Source organism: Balaenoptera borealis, assembly GCF_965194805.1.
Source record: "Balaenoptera borealis genome assembly, chromosome: 21".
NCBI classification, from domain to species: Eukaryota; Metazoa; Chordata; class Mammalia; order Artiodactyla; family Balaenopteridae; genus Balaenoptera; species Balaenoptera borealis.
In genome coordinates, this window is record NC_138880.1 from 3,916,986 (window position 1) to 3,939,051 (window position 22,066).

The 22,066-nt window shown below is 38.5% G+C and overlaps 1 protein-coding gene across 2 annotated transcripts; it reads right to left on the minus strand.

Annotated features, from left to right (window-relative positions):
* Positions 1 to 55: 55 nt before the first annotated feature.
* POLB (DNA polymerase beta) lies at positions 56 to 19,189 on the minus strand. 2 transcript variants are annotated; one of them, XM_082374742.1, is made up of 14 exons: positions 18,991 to 19,189; positions 18,611 to 18,668; positions 16,256 to 16,322; positions 14,909 to 14,983; positions 14,235 to 14,293; positions 12,758 to 12,807; positions 10,845 to 10,896; positions 9,229 to 9,283; positions 9,059 to 9,131; positions 7,844 to 7,914; positions 7,167 to 7,253; positions 1,902 to 1,966; positions 1,275 to 1,414; positions 56 to 287 (listed from the first exon to the last, which is right to left on the minus strand). In XM_082374742.1, exons 1-14 carry the CDS (start codon positions 19,049 to 19,051, stop codon positions 193 to 195), a joined length of 1,008 nt encoding a protein of 335 aa, XP_082230868.1. In that variant the 5' UTR covers positions 19,052 to 19,189; the 3' UTR covers positions 56 to 192. The 2 variants fall into 2 exon arrangements, with proteins under 2 accessions (XP_082230868.1, XP_082230869.1); XM_082374743.1 differs by having other exon boundaries at positions 18,589 to 18,668; positions 18,991 to 19,062.
* Positions 19,190 to 22,066: the final 2,877 nt, after the last annotated feature.

Here is a 22,066-nt window from a genome sequence, read left to right on the forward strand (position 1 = left end):
AGAATATATAAATTTAAACATATTTGCTAATAAAATAAGCACAAGATCATCTGACAATAGTACAAGAGGTTTTATTGACTAATGCAAGCTACAGCATGAAGAAACAATTATTTAAAAACACCACAGACCCTTACGTAGCAAAGGTTAAGAAATAAATTAAGACCTATTGGGCTGTGCCGGGGAGGATGGGCCTCATTCACTTCGATCCTTGGGTTCTCGGTATTTCCACTGGATGTAGTCAAAGATGTCCTTCTCACTATCCACGGGCAGCGGCTCTCCAGCAACTCCTGCAAGGAGGGAGAACAGAACCTTCCTCATGAACCAGTTCTGGAGTTTAGAGGATTCAGGACTGAGAGCTATACAGGACTCACTTTCAGAGGAAAAAGAAAATAGTCCCCAAGCCATTCAAAAAAAAAGATATTGACTGCCCTCCCCCTCCTGCATGAGCTTGTGTCTGTGCTTTGCCACACGTATTACCGGCGCTACACAAAGAACCTCAGTATCCCAACTCTGGCCATCTGAAGCGGCCCTAATCCATGATTTTTCTGTCTGCTGGATCTCCATTGTATTAGAGAAAATACTCTAGTGAGTTCCTTTGCAACTGAAAATTCGGTCCCCGGACTAGCAGTACTGACACCACCTGGCAGCTTACCGGCAACGCAGAAGCCACTGAATTAAAATCTGCACTTAACGAGGTCCTCACATGGTTTGTATACACATTGACATGTGAGAACAAACCAGCCCTCTTCTACCAGGGATGAAAAACACTTTTAGGACAAAAAGACAAAATCTTCATTTTCCTAGTAGAGAATAGTAAACCACATAGTATATTGTGAAATGTTAGCAACATCTATAAAACAGGGATTAAGCAATTCTTACTCTTTAAACTTTAAAAGCTTGGGGCCAAAGCTACCAAGTTTGGCCTGGCACTAAAAGCAATAATACCTGGGTTCTTTGGAAGTCTTGGAGATACATTTAAGAAAACAAAAACACTTTAGATCAATAAGATTATTTACTGACCATCAGAGGTAGAAAGAATTTAATCCATTCTAATAGAGCTGGAAATAAATGAATCTTGTCATCATGGGCCTTCAACTGAGGGCCTGGGAGCACCTATGGATTAAAGCTTTTTTTGTTGCCTGAGGGACTAACAATACCAAAGAAACTGCAATTAACTGGCATGGTTACTTAAAGGCTTTTTAGAAAAACCAAAATTGCTAAACCAAAATATCCAGATGACTGGGAATATCTCTAATGCAGACAAAAATACTCACCAGTGACTCCCAAGGGACGGATTGTGTATTCATTGATTGTGAAGCCTTTTTCTACAGCATGAGCTCTCATATTCTTATTGAAAATATCACTCCCAGTGAAATAGAGGACACCACAGTAATACTGGTCCTTGGGTATCAACCTACAAACAATAAACAATTCACCAATCTTTTACTACGTATTTCCAATTTAGCAAAAATAAAATCATTAAGGCACAAAACAAGTCTGTGTGGTCCAATAACTGAAGAGGACACCATCATTAGGTAGACCATTCATTCAAATGACCTCAACCTTGCAGTTAGCTGAGGTTTCAGTAAACTATGCTCTGCAAGAGGTGTGGACAAATGCAAAGCAGTATCACTTGTTACAACCAACTCTCCCCAGGCAGGATCTACTTTGAGCTGCAGAAGGCACCATGGTGAACCCAGAGATAAAAAAGTAGATTCTGTAGACAGTCATTATTCTTTACATACTTTCAGGCTAAACACTGTCTATTGCAGGGACATATGGCACTTTGGAATGAAAAGGGGTCTTAGACATTTATGCAAATTCCAAGACATACAGAGGGAGGGGGAAAAGGGGAAAAGAAGGGAAAAGTTAATAGGTTGGCAACAAATTTTGAGTAATACCTGATATCAATTCTCCTGTGTGGATATTCCTTTTCATCATTTTTACTGGGAAGCTGGCAAACACCCTAAAACGTATATTTAAAAATAATGTTTAAAGATTTTTTTAAACTTAAGGCTTAATTCTAATCAAATATTGTTAACTGTGAAGTTATTTTTGCTTTAAATGGAGGCAGTTTTAGAATTGTGAGCGCTTGTAACTTAGTAGCTTTTCTATGCACTATATATTATCCCTGCCTTCCTATTGTGCTTCATGATAACTAAAAAACCACATGAAACAGCAGGCAAGGGTTCCGGTTATGAGGGTCTGGCTTTTGTGTGACTCTAAACAAGAAGATAATCAAGGAAAGTGTGAAAGACAGAGACCAAAACAAACAGAAAAAAGCAACTTGGAAGAAACAATGATTACTCAGGGAGAAGAAAACAGACACAAAAGCTATCAGTGATAGTCTCAGATCACAGATTTTTATCCATGAAATAAGGACAGAATTCTACAGAAAAAGAAAACTCAAGGAAAAGATTTAAATCAAAATTTAAAATATGACAGAAGTAGAAGAACTTAAAGTGAGGAAATCTCCCAGAAGTTAGAAAAGACAGAGAGAGGAAAATTAAGAAAAATTTAAAAGATAAGAAAATTAGAGGATCGTTTTCTTCCTTCTCTACAGGTGAGTTTTCATTATGCTTCTGCAGTTTTCTTTTTTAATACTTCTGCAGTTTTAAAACAACAATTATCAAGGTCTGTTTTGTTATCTTTTCCTCTTCCAGGAAAATGGGGAAAGTTTACGGACTGGGCGGCAACGCATAAATATGTAGAAAGAAATACAAACATCACCGAATTTCAAATCTAACGTTTCAAATGCCACATTCTAAGAAAACTACACAAGTGACAGGCTTCTGGTCCTAAAGAGCAGTCGAGTTGGTACACACGTCACTAAAAGACATACTTTTCACTCAGCAACACAGAAAAATCAAAATCTAAAATCTAAAATGGGTATTTTCTTTAGCAACTCCTATTCCTGAGAGATTAATGAAACCTGTTTATCTTCAAATATGAAACCTACCTTCTTAGGCACTAACAAGTTCCAACTCAACCTTCAAATGGAATTACCATGAGGCATTACCCTGCTGATCTGGATGTCTGAACCCACAGGCAATGATCTTTCTGTTTGTCACATCAGTAATAGGATTTCATCTAATGGCTTTGTTCCTTTCCTCAAGGCTAATTTTATTTCCTACACTTTTTCTGAAGTGCTAATGTTAAAGAATTTCTCTGTATTACTGTAAATTCTTTATTCGATTGAGTGGATTAGTTTTGTCTGGCATTTCAGTTAGGTAGCTTCATGCTGACTGTCTGAAATAGAACCTCTTTCATTTCCCCAGTGTAGCCAAGGTATCTTCTACTGTCCTGTGAATCCTCGCTGTAGATATTTCACAGAAAATCATCCTCCGAGGTCAAACCTGCACGAGATGCTAAAATTTGAGTGGTACTCACCATATATAAAGTAAAAAGGCATCTAAATGCAGAGGAAATTGGTTTTTCTTCCAAATGTTACTATATGCACAGGAAGAATAGCTCAATTAACTAAAGGCCCTGAGTTTACAAGAAGATCTGGAATAACCTGGCTTTCCTAAGCTTTGATTACTATTAGTTTAAGAGAATTGATGTTTTGAAGATAACTTAAAAAACACACAGATGGTCATATCTTTAAAACTATTTAGTCAGTGCAACAAGATGTTCTGAAATCAAGTGGATCGATATGGAGTGGAGTTTATTCCACTTCATAAGCTGAAGTCATTTTGCAGCCAATTTCCTTTCAGAAACCTAGAGATCTTAACTCCTCTGGTGATCTCTGCTCATGTTCACGCGCTCAGGGTCACTGCCCTGACTCCTGCCTGCCTCTCTCTCCCCGCAGAGACCTGCCTGCCCAACTTCCTTACTTCAAGTCTTTCCCCAGGTCTCATCTTCTCAATAAGGCCGTCCCCTTTAATACCGTCTTCTGCACTCCCTTTCTTTTCAAAAGATAATACTTATTATCTTAACCTAACGTTTTACCTACTTAATATGTTCATTGTTAAGTAGCAGTCCCTTCCCATACCCTCAAATAAAAGTTCTACTTAAATTCACTGATCTATCCCACGCTCCCAGAGCAGAGCCTAGAATGTAGTAGATGCTAAGTATGTATTTGGTGCATTGACTGAACACACCTTCTCTTTCCTACTGACACTCATTCTCCCCACTTTGTTCTTTCATAGCACCATCTTCTCTCTTTCTATCCCTTTTTCTGTTCCCCAATTTAATTCTTTCCAGGTTACTACCTTTCTCCAACTGATCTATTTCCAAATAGAAATATATTTTTTTTTATATTATTATTATGTGTTATACTAGTATAACACTGCACAACTCTTTGAAGATTCAGTATCTTCAAAAGATATTTGTACAAACCCTTCAATGTTTCCACATATATTACTTAATCTGATCTGCATAACAGTCCTTTGACAGAGGGCAAGGATATCATTTAATAAATAAGAAAATGAAGGCCTTAGAGAAGTAAAGCAACTTGTCAATGTCACACAACAAATTGGTAATGGAGCCAAAAGATCTTAAAGCCTCTGTATCCAAATCTACTTTCCTACCATGCAACATACCAACACCCACCGTCTTTGCAACAAGATACAAATCACTTCTTATTGCCTCCAAAATAAAATGATTTGAAAGTTGACCTGGAGTGCTTCTCATCCTAACAAATACTAATTATAAATGTCAAAACAGCAGGCTCAAACATTGCATTTTCTAAGCTTCAGTAAATACATGAACTACATGTGCAGTATACAAACTTTATATACAGACCATCCACTAAGATGGATTCCTATGTCACAACATAAAGGCCTTAGTCTCTTACTGTGGTCTAAGTTTTCTATACTTTAAAAACAAACAAAAAGCCTGCTTTCTTACTTTTTAACCTGTTTTCTTCTGGAAATAGGTTTGGAGGATTCCCTTTCTGGCAATACTTGTACATGTGCTGCCAGGTATGACCGAGAGAACGGAAGGCAAGATAGAGCCAAGACTCCCACAACTCCAGCCCGTACCCTAGGATGGGTGAGTGGTCCTAGTCTTTCACATACCACATGTACTGTGAGGTCTGAACCGGCCAACTCTGCAGCGTCCCTGGGATTTGGCTGCCTCTGACCTTCCTACACAAAGGACTTCTCTTCTGTGAGCAGCTACTAGGACAACCCAATTCTACTATGTCAGCAACCCTTTACGCTCATATACTTGGCCACCCACCTTCCTTTGCAGGTTACACCCAGCCCACCAGCTTGTAATTTTTCCTTGTATTCTTGCTAGCTGGGTTACTACAGCCTCTGTAGGTCTTTCCTCGGGATCTCTTTGGCCACAGAAGAATACTGTTCAGACTGTAAAAAAATGCTTCTGCTTTTTTATTGTGTAAACACCTTCCCGGTGGCTAACTCTGAAAACAGCTGCTGCACTTCCCCCGGAGAGAGTCCAGTGCTTTCACAGAGATGACTATTGAAGGAAGAGAGTCAGGCCAGAAGGGGTCCCCAGTGGAGTACCAGGACACTTTCCTACTATTTGAAAAAAACAACCCAACTTGTCTAGCACATGATTTTTAGAATTTTATCTGATTGATTGAATGTTCTTTAAATGTAAGATTTATGCACATTCCTTTTGAGTGATTTAAAGTCAATCTAAATTTAAAAGGATGTTCATATGGATGTACAAATCCTATTTTTATTAATATCTCATGTGTGCATATATTTTTGGGCATAGAGTAAGAGCTCAAAACCTGACAGACAAGGGAGAACAGATCATAAATGTGATTCCCAAAAACTGACTAGAATTTTTATTTTTACCTTTCCCGAAGTTCTTTTGAAAATATTGATAAAGTGTGACAACTTAGGCAATATACTTTCATAGCCCATTAAAATCACCATGCTGAATCAAATGACATGTTTTTTTGCATGTATGATTAAATACACATAACATAAAATATACCACTTTAACCCTTTTTAAGTGTGCAGTTCAGTGGCATTAAGTACATTCACATTGTCGTGCAACCATCACCACCATCCATCTTCAGAACTTCTTCATCTTCCCCAACTGACATTCTGTCCCCATAAACACTCACTCCCCATCTCCCCGCTGCCCCGCCCATGCCCTGGCAACCACCGTTCCATTTTTTGAATGACAAGGTAATTCAATTACCTATCTCAACCATCTTCTTCTACTTTTGGCTAAGACTGTCGAATCTGCACAGTGAGACCCCTGCTAATTTTAGCATGTCCATGCTCCAAAAGCATAGTCTCTTTCCTTTCAGTCACATGACTTAGGAAAAGGGGGGCATGGAGAAAAGAGCGCCCAAATGCTGTATTTAAGTGAGCAGCAGATAAATGTAAGCCTTTATTACATTAGCCCTAGATTTCTGTTTGCCTTCGGTTTTTATACAGGACCATTTATTAATGTTTTTAATCCATTTGCTATTTGTCTTGAATCCTCAAGTCTTAATCCCCTAGGAAGAACACAGGACTTTGATGGTCCATCACAATGGGTTTCACTGGGACGACTCCACAGGTGCCCCCTCTACGAGCCCCCTACTTATCATTTCACACAGCATGGTTCTTCCCCTGGACGTTCTATCACATACCCTGATGCCTTCTTTCTTTGGTCTTGTAATAGATTAATACTCTTCAGACAATTCTAATCTCACTTATTAATATATTCTGAGTCAAAGAGTATTTGCTATTTTAGGGAAAAAATATAATGTATCAAAGTCATTATGGATATTTTAAAAATAGCAGATTATGCCAATTACCTATTCCAATGGCACAGATTATTTACAAGTGGGGAATTTAGAACAAAACTCTTTACTGGGACTTCCCTAGCAGCACAGTGGTTAAGACTCCACGCTCCCAATGCAGGGTTCGATCCCTGGTCCGGGAACTAGATCCCACATGCATGCTGCAACAAAGAGTTCACATGCCACAACTAAGGATCCCTTGAGCTGCAACTAAGGAGCCCGCCTGCAGCAACTAAGACCTGATGCAACAAAATAAATTAAACAAAAACAAAAACAAAAAAAAAAACCTCTTTACTAAAATATTCTCAGATTAGAGAATATATCTCCTCTAAGGTCTAGGATGTCCTATTTACTTACGACACTAAGGTACAGTGAGGTCACACTCAGAATGGTTACTGGACAGTCTCCACAGTTTTTTTTTTTAAATGTGTTAACTCAAGCGAGTACTTACCATGAACTTTGTTTCCCCTTTTGACAGAGTGTCTGTAATAAAACGGACCTTTTGTAACTGCTCCACAACACGATGTAACAGCTTTGGCTATAGAACCATAATTAGGGAATAAGAAAAAAAGCAATTACTCTGTTACAGCAAGAGAGCATTTTTAAAATGAGTTTTCTGATGCTCTATGCAGAAATGCCTAGTTTTCCTATGTTCTGAGTACTTTTTCTAACAGAAATTCATCTTATCAAATGAAACCACCACTCTTCACCAATATCATGATACCCCCAAATAGACATCATTTGTCTTTATCTGTTTCATTAAACAAAAAGTTACCTGCTTCATCTTTAAAAGGTATATATTCCAAAATCAAAAGCATTTTGCCTTCATGGGTCTTCTAACAGAGGTTAAGTTTCTTGATAGACAATAAAAAATGCTGGAAGTATTTTACTAAATTTCATCTCTTTCACATGTTAGACTGTCCTGCCAATTCTTTGTGGACAAACAACGCATATTCCTTCCAACAACTTACTTTGCCTCTCAACGGATTCAGTCAGTACAAAACACTTCAACTGACTTTCAGAAAGATTAGAACAAAAACTCATTCTGAAAATATCCAACTACCATTTAGAAAATGATATTCACTGCTGTGTAAGACCGACCACACTTGCTTATAAATTCTGAGGCACCTGTTTGGTTGACTCAGAGGTAAAGCTTGGATGGGTCAGAAGAACATCCATGTCGCCGCTGGACTCTGCACCTATGACAGCAAAAATGTGTATGGAATTCTCCTTGTAAATTTATCAACTAGGCAAACACAAAACCAAGGTGATGACACACATAGAAGAGTCTTACTTCTCACAGCCTAACTTTCTATTTCACTGTGCTTCATATTCAGAATTAGTTAAAAGAGTTCAATTTTCTGTCCAACTATTCAGGTATACTGATGTAAACAGCAGAATCTGGGATAACAACAGTAATTGATGTTAGATATATGTTGCATACAATTGGTTAAATATTATTAAAAATGTACCTAAGTAACTACTCAATAATGAATAAAAATAACATTTAAATATACCTTTAAAATATATCTATGAACACTAAATATTTAAAAATCTCAAATTAAACAATATGCTCTAACTCTGCAAAGGTTAATCAGAAAATTCATTTCAATTCTTCTGAATGAATTCACTTAATGAGTACTGGTAACAATGACTATTATGGCATCATAGATAAGAATGCTAGATTCTTATAGCAGCTACCCAGAGAATTTCTGATAGCCTATTACCACTTCCTAAGCAAAACTCCAGAGGTGGCCAGAGATTCAGTCAGACATCTATTTCAAGGTTTTAAATAAAGTTCTATTTCAATTTTTTAAGATAATATTTTAAAATTTAGGTTACCCTTCCAAAATTTTGAGCCAGTAAGAGACCAGGATTGTGTGGTTCTCACTTTGTTCACATTCACATAGTAAATCAAGATCTTCTGAAGAACCTGGTTGTTTTGAGAATTGGTTCTGAACTGATGTCTCTGAGACATTAAACTTAGATCCATTACAGAAAACTTAGAAAATTAAATAAAGTAAAACAACAAACAAAAAAACTACTCATGGCTTCACTAGCATCTAGCCAGATAACCACAATTAATATTTAATATACCTAAAATTATTTTATAATAATTTTATTAGAACTAGTCATCAAAAAAACCCATCCTATAATAAAATCAGGATGAATTTCCTCTAATTTATATTCCCATTTATAAACAAATAAATTTAGCTAATACTACTAGATCTTAGTAAATCTATAAAGTAACATAAATTACATCTTTTTAATCCATGTTTTTCATATACACTGGGCAATTTTAACAGCAAGGCATGAATAACCTAAGCTTAGGAAGTATGTTACCTCTTCTGAAACTGCCACAGACTGTAGCAATGTATTCAGAATCCACTTTTTCAACTTCACTTAGTACAATATCCTAATAGAAGAAAAATTAAGTCAGTATTCTAAAAATGGCTTTTCACCAATTGACATTCTCAATCCTAATCAAAGAATACAATTCAGCACACTCTTACTTGCATTTGTAACATCTCTTCACGAGGAATTCTTTTCTCAAAGTCCTCAAAATACCTATAAAGACAGAATAAGTAGACAAAAGATTTTTTGTGAAATTTGAATCTTAGAAATTAAACTGCCTACCTTATCAAGTGTCCTTACACAAGCAGATCTTTCAAAAATCAAGACTAAAATTCATTACGACAAGAGTAAAATTGGGGGGGTGCGGAGAGGTTTATTCCTTAACTTGGATCAAAATCCTTAAGTGTCATGCTTTGTGATATTCCAGATATTCCATCCAAACTTATTTTAAATAAACTTCACATTCACATACCAAGAGTAAATAAATATATTTAAGTTAATATGGTTCCAAGTTAGACTGCTCCCTACTGGCAAATCCAGGGATTACAGTTTATTGCTCTTAAATCCTGAAAAATACTTGTATTTTAAAATATTATCCTACAATATGGATGAACCGAGACAACATTATGCTAAGTGAAAGAAGTCAGTCACAAAAGACTGTATATTATGATTTCATTTACATGAAATATCCAGAATAGACAAATCTATAGAGACAGAAAGTAGAACAGTGGTTGCCAGGGGCTGGGGGAGGGAAGGGCAGTTGGGAAGAAATGAGGAGTGATGGCTAATGGGTTTGGGCTTTTTTGGGGATAACAAAAATGTTCTAAAATTGACTACAGTCATGGTTGCACAACTCTGTGAATATAAAAAACCACTGAATTGCACACTTTTAAGTGGGTGAATTACACGGTATATGAAATGATATTTCAATAAGGCTATTAAATAACATCTAAGAATGATAAAGTGCCTATTCAAAACCAATTCTCACAACAAGCAAGTTCTTCAGAAGATCTCCATTTACTACGCAAATGCAAGGAGAGTGAGAACTACACCATCCTGATCTTTTACTGGTTCAGAGTTTTGGAAAGGCAGTGTAAGTTTTAAAATATTGTGGTAAGGCATCAACAGGGAAGTTCAGAAGGTTATTAGGACTGAATGGCCAAAAAGACAACCTAAGACCAGAGGAGATACATGCTTATGCGTGTACACTACGTGCTGTAAATAATCAGTCAGAAGGGGGGGGTCTGTATCTTGCACTTGACAAAGTAATTACCCATGCTGACAGACGACAAGTCTACTAGTTATTCCTATTCTGGTATTTAGGTGTATGGGTTTTTTTCCTTTCCCTTTTTAAAAAAATTTAGTGTTTCATGGTCATGTCCCGTCTTCTCAGGTAGACTCTAAACTTCTTAAGAGCTACACTGAACCTGTTTATATCCTAACCTCAGAGGCAGTGCTTTCTACAATGTAAGCATGAAATAAACACCCTGACTGACTGAGGCCCTCAGTTCTATGTATTTTAAGGGGAAGTTCCCAGCTAAAGTCAAGGGAATGTGGGATATACTCAAAACAAGCAAACAAACTAGAGGGCAGTAAAAAAAACACGTGTGAATACAAGCTTATTCTCTACAGGAGTCTGCAACAAATCTTAGCATTTCTGAATAGTAAAATGGCTGTGTTTAGCTAAGTCTGAAGACTTACGGTGTATGGAAGAATGGCTATAAAAAATTTTACTTTTACATTTCAAGTGTCAAAAGAAAATTTGCTATCTTACTTTAGCCCAATTCGCTGATGATGGTTCAATTTATCTTCATTTTTTCTGAGATCTGTATAGAAGATAAATAAAGTTGAGATGCTGATTTAAACATTTTTGAAAAAAAATGCTAAATTCAGTGATCCTTTTTTTCAAAGAACAACCTGGAAAACACACTGAAATGACTTTGAAAAGAAAATGAAAAAAACTTTCAGATATTAAGAACTAGATAAAAGTGATTCTTCAAGTCAATAGTAAAACCCAACACTGACTGCATAATCATTTTTATTTACTGAATCAAAATTTCAATTATAGTTACATAGAACAGTAGATAAAACATACCAGGATCATACCAAACTTCACTGAGTATAGCAAAAAGCAGCCTTCTAAGAACCTATATTGCTTAATTTACAGTTAATAGCAGCAGGAGAAGTTCATTCATACTGTCCATTTGTTCATTCACTCCTTCACTGGATTAATATTTATTGAGCACCGATTTGTGCGGGCACTATGCTAAAAATCCCATTGAAAGGAGAGGTAGTAGTATCATTTTTTTAATCAAGAAAACTGTAATATCTTAAATTGAAAGTGACCGAGTTCCATCTGGGTGGTCCTTTAGTGGGTACAGGCACAGGAGTGAGCCTTGTTAAAGAAACGGCAAGATAAGTATGCTTCAAAAGCAATTCCTATGGTCACCCTTATATTCACAAGCATAAATTCTCTCTGGAGACATAAAATGGAGAAAAATAAGCACCTTTATTATTAAAAATAAGCAAGTAATATTTCTCATAATTGTGTGCACACAGAAAACACTAAGGTATATGAACGAAAATGCCACAGAAATATTGAGTTTGTTATATACGGAGAGAGGGATATCGACAGCTATTACATTACATATCTGTGAATGGTGAAATAATGTAAAACCACCACAGTAGATCCTTGACACTCCCAAGGGATGCAACGGAATACCTTTGAGAAACAAACTCTTGACCTCTTTAACCAATATTTCACTTAGGTAAATTATATATGCCACAAGCAGAAAAGCACAAACCCTCTCTGAGATGCATATATAGAACAATTCATTCTCTAGCTATGTGACTCACACAAATTCTTAAGTTAATAATATTACTAATTAATCATGCCTTTTAAGAGTCAGTTACTATTTTTAAGTACTTACTAGGTACCAAGCACTCTGCTAAGTCTTTTACATACATTATTGCATTAAATCATATGAGAGAGATATTATGATACCATTTTGTAGCTGAGAGACTGACGCATCACCGTCATCTATTTTAATAAAGGGGTGGAGACTGGATTCAAACCCAGGTCAGTCTCCAAAATCTGTCCACCTAACCATCTGGGTTGCTTATAAATAGTTGAGCCCACAAATATTAATCCCCAAGTGCCACAGATGTGCTGTAATGAATCCATATAGTATACACCCTTGAAAGCATGAAGAGATAAATTATATTTAAAAGATTGCTATATTAGGTTTAAGGAAAATGTTTTATAATTACTTGACTTTTATTTTTATCACTTCTTTGAAAGCAAAAATCCCTTCAATAAGCATTGCAAGCCTCTTGACAGAATTTTTCTCAATATACATAACTTGGCTTTTAGGCTGAATGCATAGGACTTTATGGAAACAAAAGCAATTTAAAAATTGTCTAAAAATCTACAAGTGAATCATTGCCTTTAAACCAAGAAACCACTTCTTGTTCTTTTTGATTTTTTTCTAAATTATAGACCAAAACATGTTTAAAATGGGAATATAAACTATACTTTATATCTGTTCTCTACTGTAGAGTTAAAAAGAAAATCTTACCATTTGTTTCTACTAATTGAGAAAGGGTTTTTCAAATTCCAGTTTGTTAGAGCATGGTCCTTCAGGACTATATCTGACCTGAAATTAGTGACCTACTGTACAGACTCACCTTCTAATGTCTTAATTCCTTCATCTACAAACTTCCTTGCAGCAGATGGACTACAAAGAAAGAAGAGCATTATCTCAGTATCAGGTGAAACTCAGGATCCTTGTAACAAATAACCAGTTATGTCTCCTCTCGTCAAACATAAAAGCTACTGTTGAGCTAAAGAAAACACCTGCTAAACTATTGTGTGGTTACTTTGGTAATGTTCAAATTACTGAAGCCTTAATCTAGGAAGACAGTCATAAATTTAGATATGAAAAAGACATCCAAGCAGCTAGGTGGCATAATGCCCATGTACATTATTCATACACCAGACATACAGGCACTTGAAAACCATTCATTCAAATGAGATTTAAGGAGGGCCTATTATGTGTCAGATATTCTTCTAAGTGCTGAAAATACAGCAGGAATAAGACAAATAAGGGCCCTGGTCTTACCTGTTTACATTCCAGTGGTTAGAGAGAGACAATAAACAGATATATAAACAAAGAAAAATATCTGGTAGATGAATTAAAATAGGGTAATATGACAGAGTGGCTGGGTCTTCTTTAGATTGGGTGGTGAGGAAAGGCCTCTCAGATGATATCTAAACTGAGATTTTAATGACAAAGAGCCTTGGTACAGAAACTGTGTAGTACAGAAACTGATATTCATATCAGGAAGGCAATGTGGCATAGAAATAACAGATCTGAACTGGGAGCCGGGAGACCTAGGTTCTGATTCTGGCCCTGCCACAGCTATCTCACTTTCTGCATTCAGTTTTCTTGCCTGGAAAATGAGAATAATGTAACAGACGCTCTCTAAACAAATATTAACATTTTATAATTGTCTTGGGTCCCCAAGGAGTCATGCTCCTTTTCAGTATACTAGGTTTAGGAATTTAATATATTTTAAAATAACATTCATCAAATGGTTGCCATTAAGGAACAATCATCATATACCTAAAAGAATGGCCTCATTCCATCAAGATGAGAGTTAAGTAATGCACTGCAGCCCTAATATTTCAGTGTTAACCTTTACTCTCTCCAGTGTCAAAGAAGCCTCTGCTAGCTCAAATTTAAGAGATGCCTTCATTAGGAAATACTTGAGTGCTTGTTCCAAGCTCATATGCCAGGTACTACAGAAAAAGCTTAAATGTTTAAGATAAATACCACGCTCAGAGAGGCAAAAGAGCCACAATTTGGAGGGAGTGATAATAAGTCCACAGAGCAAGTGCTAATGGAGCTTAGAGGAAGGAGAGATTATTTCTGGCTGGGGACTCAAACTGGATTCATGTGCCTTGAATGGGGCTTTTAAAGTCGCAGCAGCCTCTGAAGAACCAGCCTGAAACATGTAAAATATGGGTGAGTGAACTGCATGGGCAAAGGCGCAGAGGTGGAAAGGTACAGGCTTTGAAGAGAAACAGCATGTACTTTAGTTTGGCTGAGATAAAAAAATTAAACAACCCTACTACTGTGTCTGCTTAAAAAATAATTCTTACCCAATGCCACTAACTCGAGTCAGGAAATTGATGGATGAACTCGTATCATCCTGCCGAATCTTTAAGGAAAAAAAAAAAGTCTTACAATGATTTAGGAATGCTTTGAGGACTCAGATGATCTTATTAGAAATACACTAGGCTGCTAAGAGACTTGAAGAGCCATTAACACTGCCCGGATAACCCATGCAGAAGGATTCATGTAAAACCCCAGTGGTTACAGGTGAGTAAGAAAGCAGATGAAGATGGCTCTTCTCTAATTTATCCAATACTTTTAAAAGGCTTATTCATAAAAAGACCAGAAGTGATATAATGACTATCATCAGGGTGAAATAAAACCATAAAAATGCTTGCGAGTGTTTAGCATAGAAATTCTAAAAGATAACAATCATTTAGTCAAAGTTTATAATCTCCCTTCTAAATGGTACTGAAAATAAAGAAGTAATTCTATCACAGATGCTAATAGTCTCTTAAATGCAACATAAAATAAGTGAACAGTTTATAAGAACAATATTCAAAATTTAAAATACAGGACACTTACAAAGCCATAAACTGCTCCTTCCTTTTCTCACTGAATCTAGCAGAGGGCGGATGACGTCACCCACCCTGCAATGGTGCTACGTGATAGCGGCCATAAAGGCAGACACTATAAGCAAACAAATAAGTTAGCATTTTACCTTTTCCAGTTTACGCAATTTTCCAGTAGCTAAAAACTCATCAATCTTTTCAGCAATTTTTGTTCCTACTCCAGGCTACATAGAAAATAAAAAATATAGAAGTCACATAAATATTATGCTTACCAAATCACTAAAAGATAAAGGAAAAAATGAGAAATGAAAACACAATGATCATCACATGACCAGTTTTCAAACAAAGGACACAGAAAATTGAGCACTAGTAAAAATATATTCTCGCAAAGACAAAATGTTTAAATGATTGGCAAAAGAGGAGCCCTAATAAGACAATTCTAAGTGACCTTGCTTTTTCAAAATTAACTTCTGTTGTAGAAAAATTAGAAAATATAAAGTTGCATAAAGAAAATATTAGAATCACTTGTTAATTTCATCACCCTGAAAATTAAAATAACCTGTAACCTTGCCACTTAACATCTGCTATATACTGACTTCTTTTTTTGCTCATATATATATGCAAAGTTACGTGCGTGTATATGTGTGTGTGTGTGTGTGTGTGTGTGTGTATACATACGCCTACTTTTTTCTTACAAAAATAGAATCATACTGCTTTGTAAAGTGCTTTAACTTAAAAATGCATCATGAACAAATTTCTATATCGATAAATAAACTACAACATCTTTAATGACCGCATAGTGTATTATTGTATGAATGTATCATAATTTACTTTAAAAATACCCTACAGGAGAACATTTAGATGTTTTCCAATTTTTGAAATTACAACAATGCTGTCGTGGACTTCCTCTAGAACAGAAGTTCTCAGGCTTTTACATACACCTGCATCACCTGAGGGATGTGTTAGAACAGAGAATGCCAAGTCCCACCTTTGAGTGACACTATAGCATACAGGGCTTCATGGAAATTCCAGAGAACAGGGCTAAATGCCATAATATGCAAAGGGGCTTAATCATGTGCTTATTAGTAGGTAAGATCTCCTTGGGAACAATGAGTCACATAAGTTCCTATACCTGGGGACCAGAAGGAACAGCTAGCGAGCAGACATGCTAGTACCACTCTGTTACCACACTCTCCTTGAGGACTAACACTCAAGCTGAAATGCAGTGTGAGAATGAGTACATATATATATGGCAAAGTAGAGAAAGAAAATTGTAATTACGTAGGTTAAAAACATGTTTAAATCCACCCCCTCCCCCAATAAAAACACTCCAAGCTTGAAAAAGTATGCTTGAAATAGCATTAATATTATTCCAAGAAAGCAGTGAAATCTGCCCGTGTGGGCCAAGGCAGCTTCGGAGGCAAATTTCATTTTGTGGGAACCCATCAGATCCGTACATGTGTGAGCTCTTCGATCAACTTGCTCCCTAAACTTACCAGTTTCTTAGCTTCTGCTCCACTCTTTATTTTGTGTGGGTACTTTGCTATCACAGATGCTGCTTTTCTACAAGTAACAAAAAAAAGGAAAACCAATTAGAAAGCCAGAAAAGTATTAGTTTCTCTTAAACTGGAATATACATACAAACAAATATGCAGCTTAAACTTTCACCAAGATAACTTATTTTCCACATCCGTGTAAAAATTTAAAACTCAATGAGCTGACAGACCACCTGCATCTCTAACTTGTAAAAGTATCCTGAAAACCCTCGCATTTGAGAATAACACAGTTTTAACCGTATATGTAAAACTAGGGAGATTCAGGAAACCAGTAGCCTTTCCTTTCTGGGATTAAGTGGAAAATATCATTGAGCCTTTTTTTAATAGCTAGTTTTTAGAAATTGTTCATAACTCTCTTTCATAAAAAATGTGCCACCTAGAAGTATTCAAACCACTACATACCAAACTGGCTTATGGATGGTTATTTTTAAATTCATGGCTTAAAACTGTATTCCCCTATGTCCTTGTACCAGTTCTTTTTTTTCATTGCTCTCATTTCGGTTCCACATAAAGCAGTGACCTGTATCCTTGCCATCTCCACACATACCTAGCTCAGTAGTCTGGTGACAGATTGGGTCCACCCTGGGAGCTCACTGATGGTATCCTGTCTATAATTTCAATGCTAAATGTAGTTTTTGGATAGCCTTTGAAGCCTTAGTTTTTCACTCTGTTCTAGCACATATAACCTTCAGATTTGGATTTCGACTTCTGTATTAGCATGTTACTGATGATGAGTCTGGAAAGGCAGGTTGAGGGCAATTTGTGGAGGAAACTGTTTCAGCAAAGACAAGCAGTTCCACATAATTGGCACTATGGCACAAAGCCTGAAAGGGAAGAAGAATTAAATCAGGAAAGGCCTTTTGTATGCAGATGCTTTGGGGTTTTATCAAGGTAAAGAGGAAGTATTTAATTCAAGAGAATACTTTGGTCACATCAAGAGAAACGTATATGGGGACTGGGGGGTGGGGAGGAGCCTGCAGGGGTGGTAGGGCATCACCTGCTTTTCCAGACTTACGGCCCACTCAGACTATACCCCTTATGCAAACTGAATTACTGACTTCCTAGAAAATGCAATACCCCTTCATGTCTCAGTGCCTTGGCTCATTTTGTTTCCTTTCTCTAGATTGTTCCTCCTCTCCCTTATCTCCTTGAAGACTAAACACCTCCTCTCTGAAGCCTCCTAAGACTCAAGTAGAATACGGGGTTGAATCTCTCTCTGATTTTGAGATCATCAAATGTGTGGACAACAGTACAAATATTTTACAGAGGAAGTCACAGGAGGTAAAGAAAGGGAGTGTAATCAGTTTTTAGTTATGGTGAATGAGAAGGAAAGATGGGAGTTGAGTTTAGTTTTGAAAGGGTAGAGACAAAGGTAACATAGGCTTGAAAATCTGGAGAAAAGCGCAGTGAACACAGATCTGGAGTCACTGACTGGTATTCAAAGCCAAGAATGGTAAGCTTGCCAAGGAAAGTATAAAAGTGAGAAAAGAGGGCTAAGGGCAGACCTCTGGGAACTACCAACATTAAAAGGTAAGATAGAAGAGGAGAAAGGACAGAAGGTTGTGCCATCATGGGAGTCAAGATGAATGCCACTGAGAGCCCAGTAAGATGAGATATGGGTGAGAACCTTTTCAGAGGAATGGCAGGATGGAAATTACACTGCAATGAGATAAAGAATGACTGGGGATGAGGAAATCCAGGCAAGGAATACAGATTATTCAAGGTTAACTGTAAAGTGGAGGAAAGAGAAAGGTGCTAGCTAGAGGGCAGAGGGAGGTGAAGAAGACTGCTTTGTTTTTGCTCTTAAGAGCTGAGGGACTTGGACATGTTTACAGATTAAAGGGGCGGAAGCAAGCAGATGTGGCATTAACGGCTAGGATAACGGCCCTGGTGAAATGGACAAGGATGAGATCCAAAAGGTGACAGATCAGCCGCACACCAACCAGATGGAAAGAGTCCCCTGAACCACATCTATCTCACAGCACAGACCTCACCCACTATCTTTCATTATGACTTAAAATCAAACTGCATTGTCAGTAATTCACGTTCGATGATGGGAAAAATACGTATTAGCCTATTTTCAATCAGAATTGGCAACTAATCAAAACTAATCCTACAGAACTCTGCCCAAATTCTCCCAGAAATATCGCAGTAAAGTGCCACCAGAGTCAATACCCTCAGTTCTTGCTTTTTTTCTCCTCCTACACACGGTCCTAATATCCACTGGACCCTCAGCCCCGTTAATTGCCACACATCCGAGAACGCATACTAACAGAGAATGCCGCCCCGTCCCACCTGTAGGCATTGTACTTGTGGATAGCCTGGTTCACGTTCTTCTCAAAGTTTGCGAGTTCTGAAAAGGCAACAAGAGGCTCGGGTGAACAAGAACCGAGTAAACAAACGAGAACTGAGTTTCCTGGAAGGGGGCGTAACGACCTCTTAAGGGACAGGGACCCCCGCTTGTACATCGGCCAGGCCAAGGGCAGTCCAAGCGTGACTCAAGGGTCCCCAGCAGGACTGACAATCTGCCACCGGCGCCGGAGGAAGATCCGCACGGAGGACTCCGGGCTGCGAGGGGCCAACCCCATCCTTGGGCTGTCGGGACGCGAGAGAAGGAAGGGAAAGCAGCGGGGAGGGAGGAGAGGAGAAAGGCAGCAGCGCCGGGCCGGGCTAACCTGTGAGCATGTCGGTGATGCCCCCGTTGAGCGTCTCCTGCGGCGCCTTCCGTTTGCTCATGGTGGCCTGCACCCGAGGACCGCAGAGAGCTCACAGCCAGGCACGGTCCCCTCGCCCAGCTTTCGGGAGGGGCTGGGACCTGAAGAGGACGCAGGACCAACCCAAAGCGGCGAAACCAGAGCGACTGGCTGAACAATGAGGGCGTCTGAAGGGGTGGGGCAGCGCGCGGCGCGCGAGTGACGTCACGCGCTCGGGGCGGGGCGGGGCCGGAACCCCAGGGGCAAGGGGGCGGGGCCGGAACCCCAGGGGCAAGGGGGCGGGGCCGGGGCGGGGCCTCAATGGCGAGAGAGAAAAAGGAGCCTGGAGCGCGCAGGACCGGGAGAAGGATGGTGGACCCAAGCTTAGATTTGGCGGACGGGAAATGGGAGCCTCAGGATTACAACCCGTTGGGTCCCTATGGGAAAACCTGGACTCCTAAGGCGTTGTACCTGTTTTCCCAGGCATAACGTTTTCTGCAGTCGTCTCCCTAGAAGGGAAGTCTGGTTTTGACTCTGAAGTCAAAACTTCAGATGGTGGGGTATGTAAGATGATGGGGTGCGAGTAGAGTACGTAGACCGCAATGCAGTCCACGCTGCAGAGGAGTCCTGTAAGGCTGCGGCAGGAGCCTAGAATGAAATCTGCCGATCACAGGAATGCCTCCCATACTAAACTTTTTAACAGATATGCCAACCAGTGTCAAAAGATATTTTATGTTTTATTCCCCTCCTTTTGCGGCAGGGGCCAAAGTGAAAAAACCACTAAGAAGCCCTTAACCTAGATAATGAGCAATGCAACTGTCATTACAACATGATGACCTATATCTGAGAAATTTACAGTTCTGCTTAAGAAATGGAACTGTGACATCAGCAATATTTTATTTACAAGAGTAACTCCTGGGGTTCATACTCAACTGCCAATTCCAGGCAATTGCTTTGTGTATAAATAAATTAAAAGCTTGACAAAATGATACATGGTTGCTGTAGGAAAATCTAAGAAATATATAAAAGGAGAATAGAAAAGTAACATAAATGATTATCTCACCATCCAGTTTAACCACTATTAATATTTTGGGACATATACTTCCAGTCTTCTAATCCAGTCCTTTCTAAATCCTTTTCAATAATAGAATAATTATTTAGATATAATAAGTCTCTGTGATTAGGCTGTGTGGGGGTTTTTTTGGTTGTTTTTTTTTTTTTTTTATTTACACTGTCAGTGTACATCTTAAGTTATGCTTCTTGGACATGTGTATTTCTTCTTTTCTGAATTTCCTATTTATATCCTTTGTTCATTTTTCTTATTTATTTATTTATTTATTTTTGGCTGCATTGGGTCTTCGTTGCTGCGCTCTTGGCGCATGGGCTTCAGTAGTTGTGGCACACAGGCTCAGTAGTTGTGGTGCATGGACTTAGTTGCTCCACAGCATGTGGGGTCTTCCTGGACCAGGGATTGAACCCATGTCCCCTGCATTGGCAGGTGGATTCTTAACCACTGCGCCACCAGGGAAGTCCTGTTCACTTTTCTAATGGGGTAGTTATCTGTTATGAACTTGTTAGATTTTTAAAATATTACTACTAACACTTTTTTGTATATTTTACTTGTAAATTTTTTGTAAATATTTGCACTATCCTCTTGTCCCTTGCCTTTTAACTTTATTCTAAAGCTTCTTAACACCTTGATTCCCACCTTCATTTAGATGTTCTCTGTTCTCCTTTTTTCCTATGCAATCTCTATTCCAGGTTATGTTCATATTATTTTGTTCTGAAGAATGATCATTTCTCATTAAAAAAAAAAAGTTTTTATTCACCTCTCGATAATGAAAGTTACAATTTTAGGGAATTGTGGGATCCCTGTATGAGTTATGTCAACTTTTAAAAGATCAGTGCCAGAAAATCCAAGGAAAATGATCAATTCTCTGTCCTCATCTTCTTGGATAAACCAGTAACATTTGATTCACTCATTCACTCTCTTCTGGAAACAATTTGCTTTCACTTGGCTTCTAAGTTAGCCCGTGCTCTGGGTTTTCCTTCTTCCTCACTCTTCCTTACTAGCCACCCCTTCTCAAGTGTTGGTTTGTTTGTGTGTGTGCTGGTTCCCAGCTCCTCCTCCACTCTCCAGCCTTGTGGGAAAGTGCCTCAGGCCTTGGTCCTTTAACCAGCTTTTCCACTCTGTCCAGTTTCACCCTTTTAAACGTGAAGTGAAGCTTGAAGACTCCTTTTATATTTCTAGCCCTGATCTCCCTTGAGCTCTAGTCTCATATATCATCTCAAAGACAAAATGTCCTACAAACTCTTGCTTCTTGCCCCACTAGCTTCTCCTTAACTTTTCCCCATCTCCATTAATGACATTTAATCCACCCTGCCATCAGGCCCAAATCCTAGGAGTCATTCTTAATTGCTCTTTTCACACCCCACATCCAATCTGTCAGCAAGTCTTGTCTGGTCTGTCTCCAGAATATTTATTCTGAATTGGATCACCTCTCACCGCTTCTGCTGCCACCACCCTAGTCCAGTCTACCATGATTTTGCTTCCCAATTACTACCATAGCCTCCTAGTGGCCTCCCCACTTCTGCTCTTGTCCCCTAAAGCAGTGGTCCCCAACCTTTTTGGCACCAGGGACCGGTTTCGTGGAAGACAATTTTTCCATGGACTGGGTTCGGGTGCGGGGGGGGGGGATGGTTGTGGGATGATTCAAGCGCTTTACATTTATTGTGCACTTTATTTCTATTATTATTACATTGTAGTATATAATGAAATAATTATACAACTCACCAGAATGTAGAATCAGTGGGAGCCCTGAGCTTGTTTTCACTTGCCACTCACTGATAGGGTTTTGATACGAGTCTGCAAGCAGTTGATTGATTATGGTCTCTGTGCAGTCAAACCTCTCTGCTGATGATGATCTGTATTTGCAGCCGCTCCCCAGCGCTAGCATCACCGCCTCAGCTCCACCTCAGATCATCAGGCATTAGATTCTCATAAGGACCGCGCAGCCTAGATCCCTCGCATGCGCAGTTCACAGTAGGGTTCGCGCTC

What these genes read in the sequence shown, in the direction of transcription:
- POLB (XM_082374742.1), bottom strand. Translation starts at nt 19,051, where the DNA reads ATGAGCAAACGGAAGGCGCCGCAGGAGACGCTCAACGGGGGCATCACC. An exon ending in GAGCAGAAGCTAAGAAACTG is followed by an intron (nt 14,984 to 16,255) that starts GTAAGTTTAGGG and finishes TTTTCTATGTAG; the next exon opens with CCTGGAGTAGGAACAAAAAT. An exon ending in AAGAGATGTTACAAATGCAA is followed by an intron (nt 9,132 to 9,228) that starts GTAAGAGTGTGC and finishes TTCTTCTATTAG; the next exon opens with GATATTGTACTAAGTGAAGT.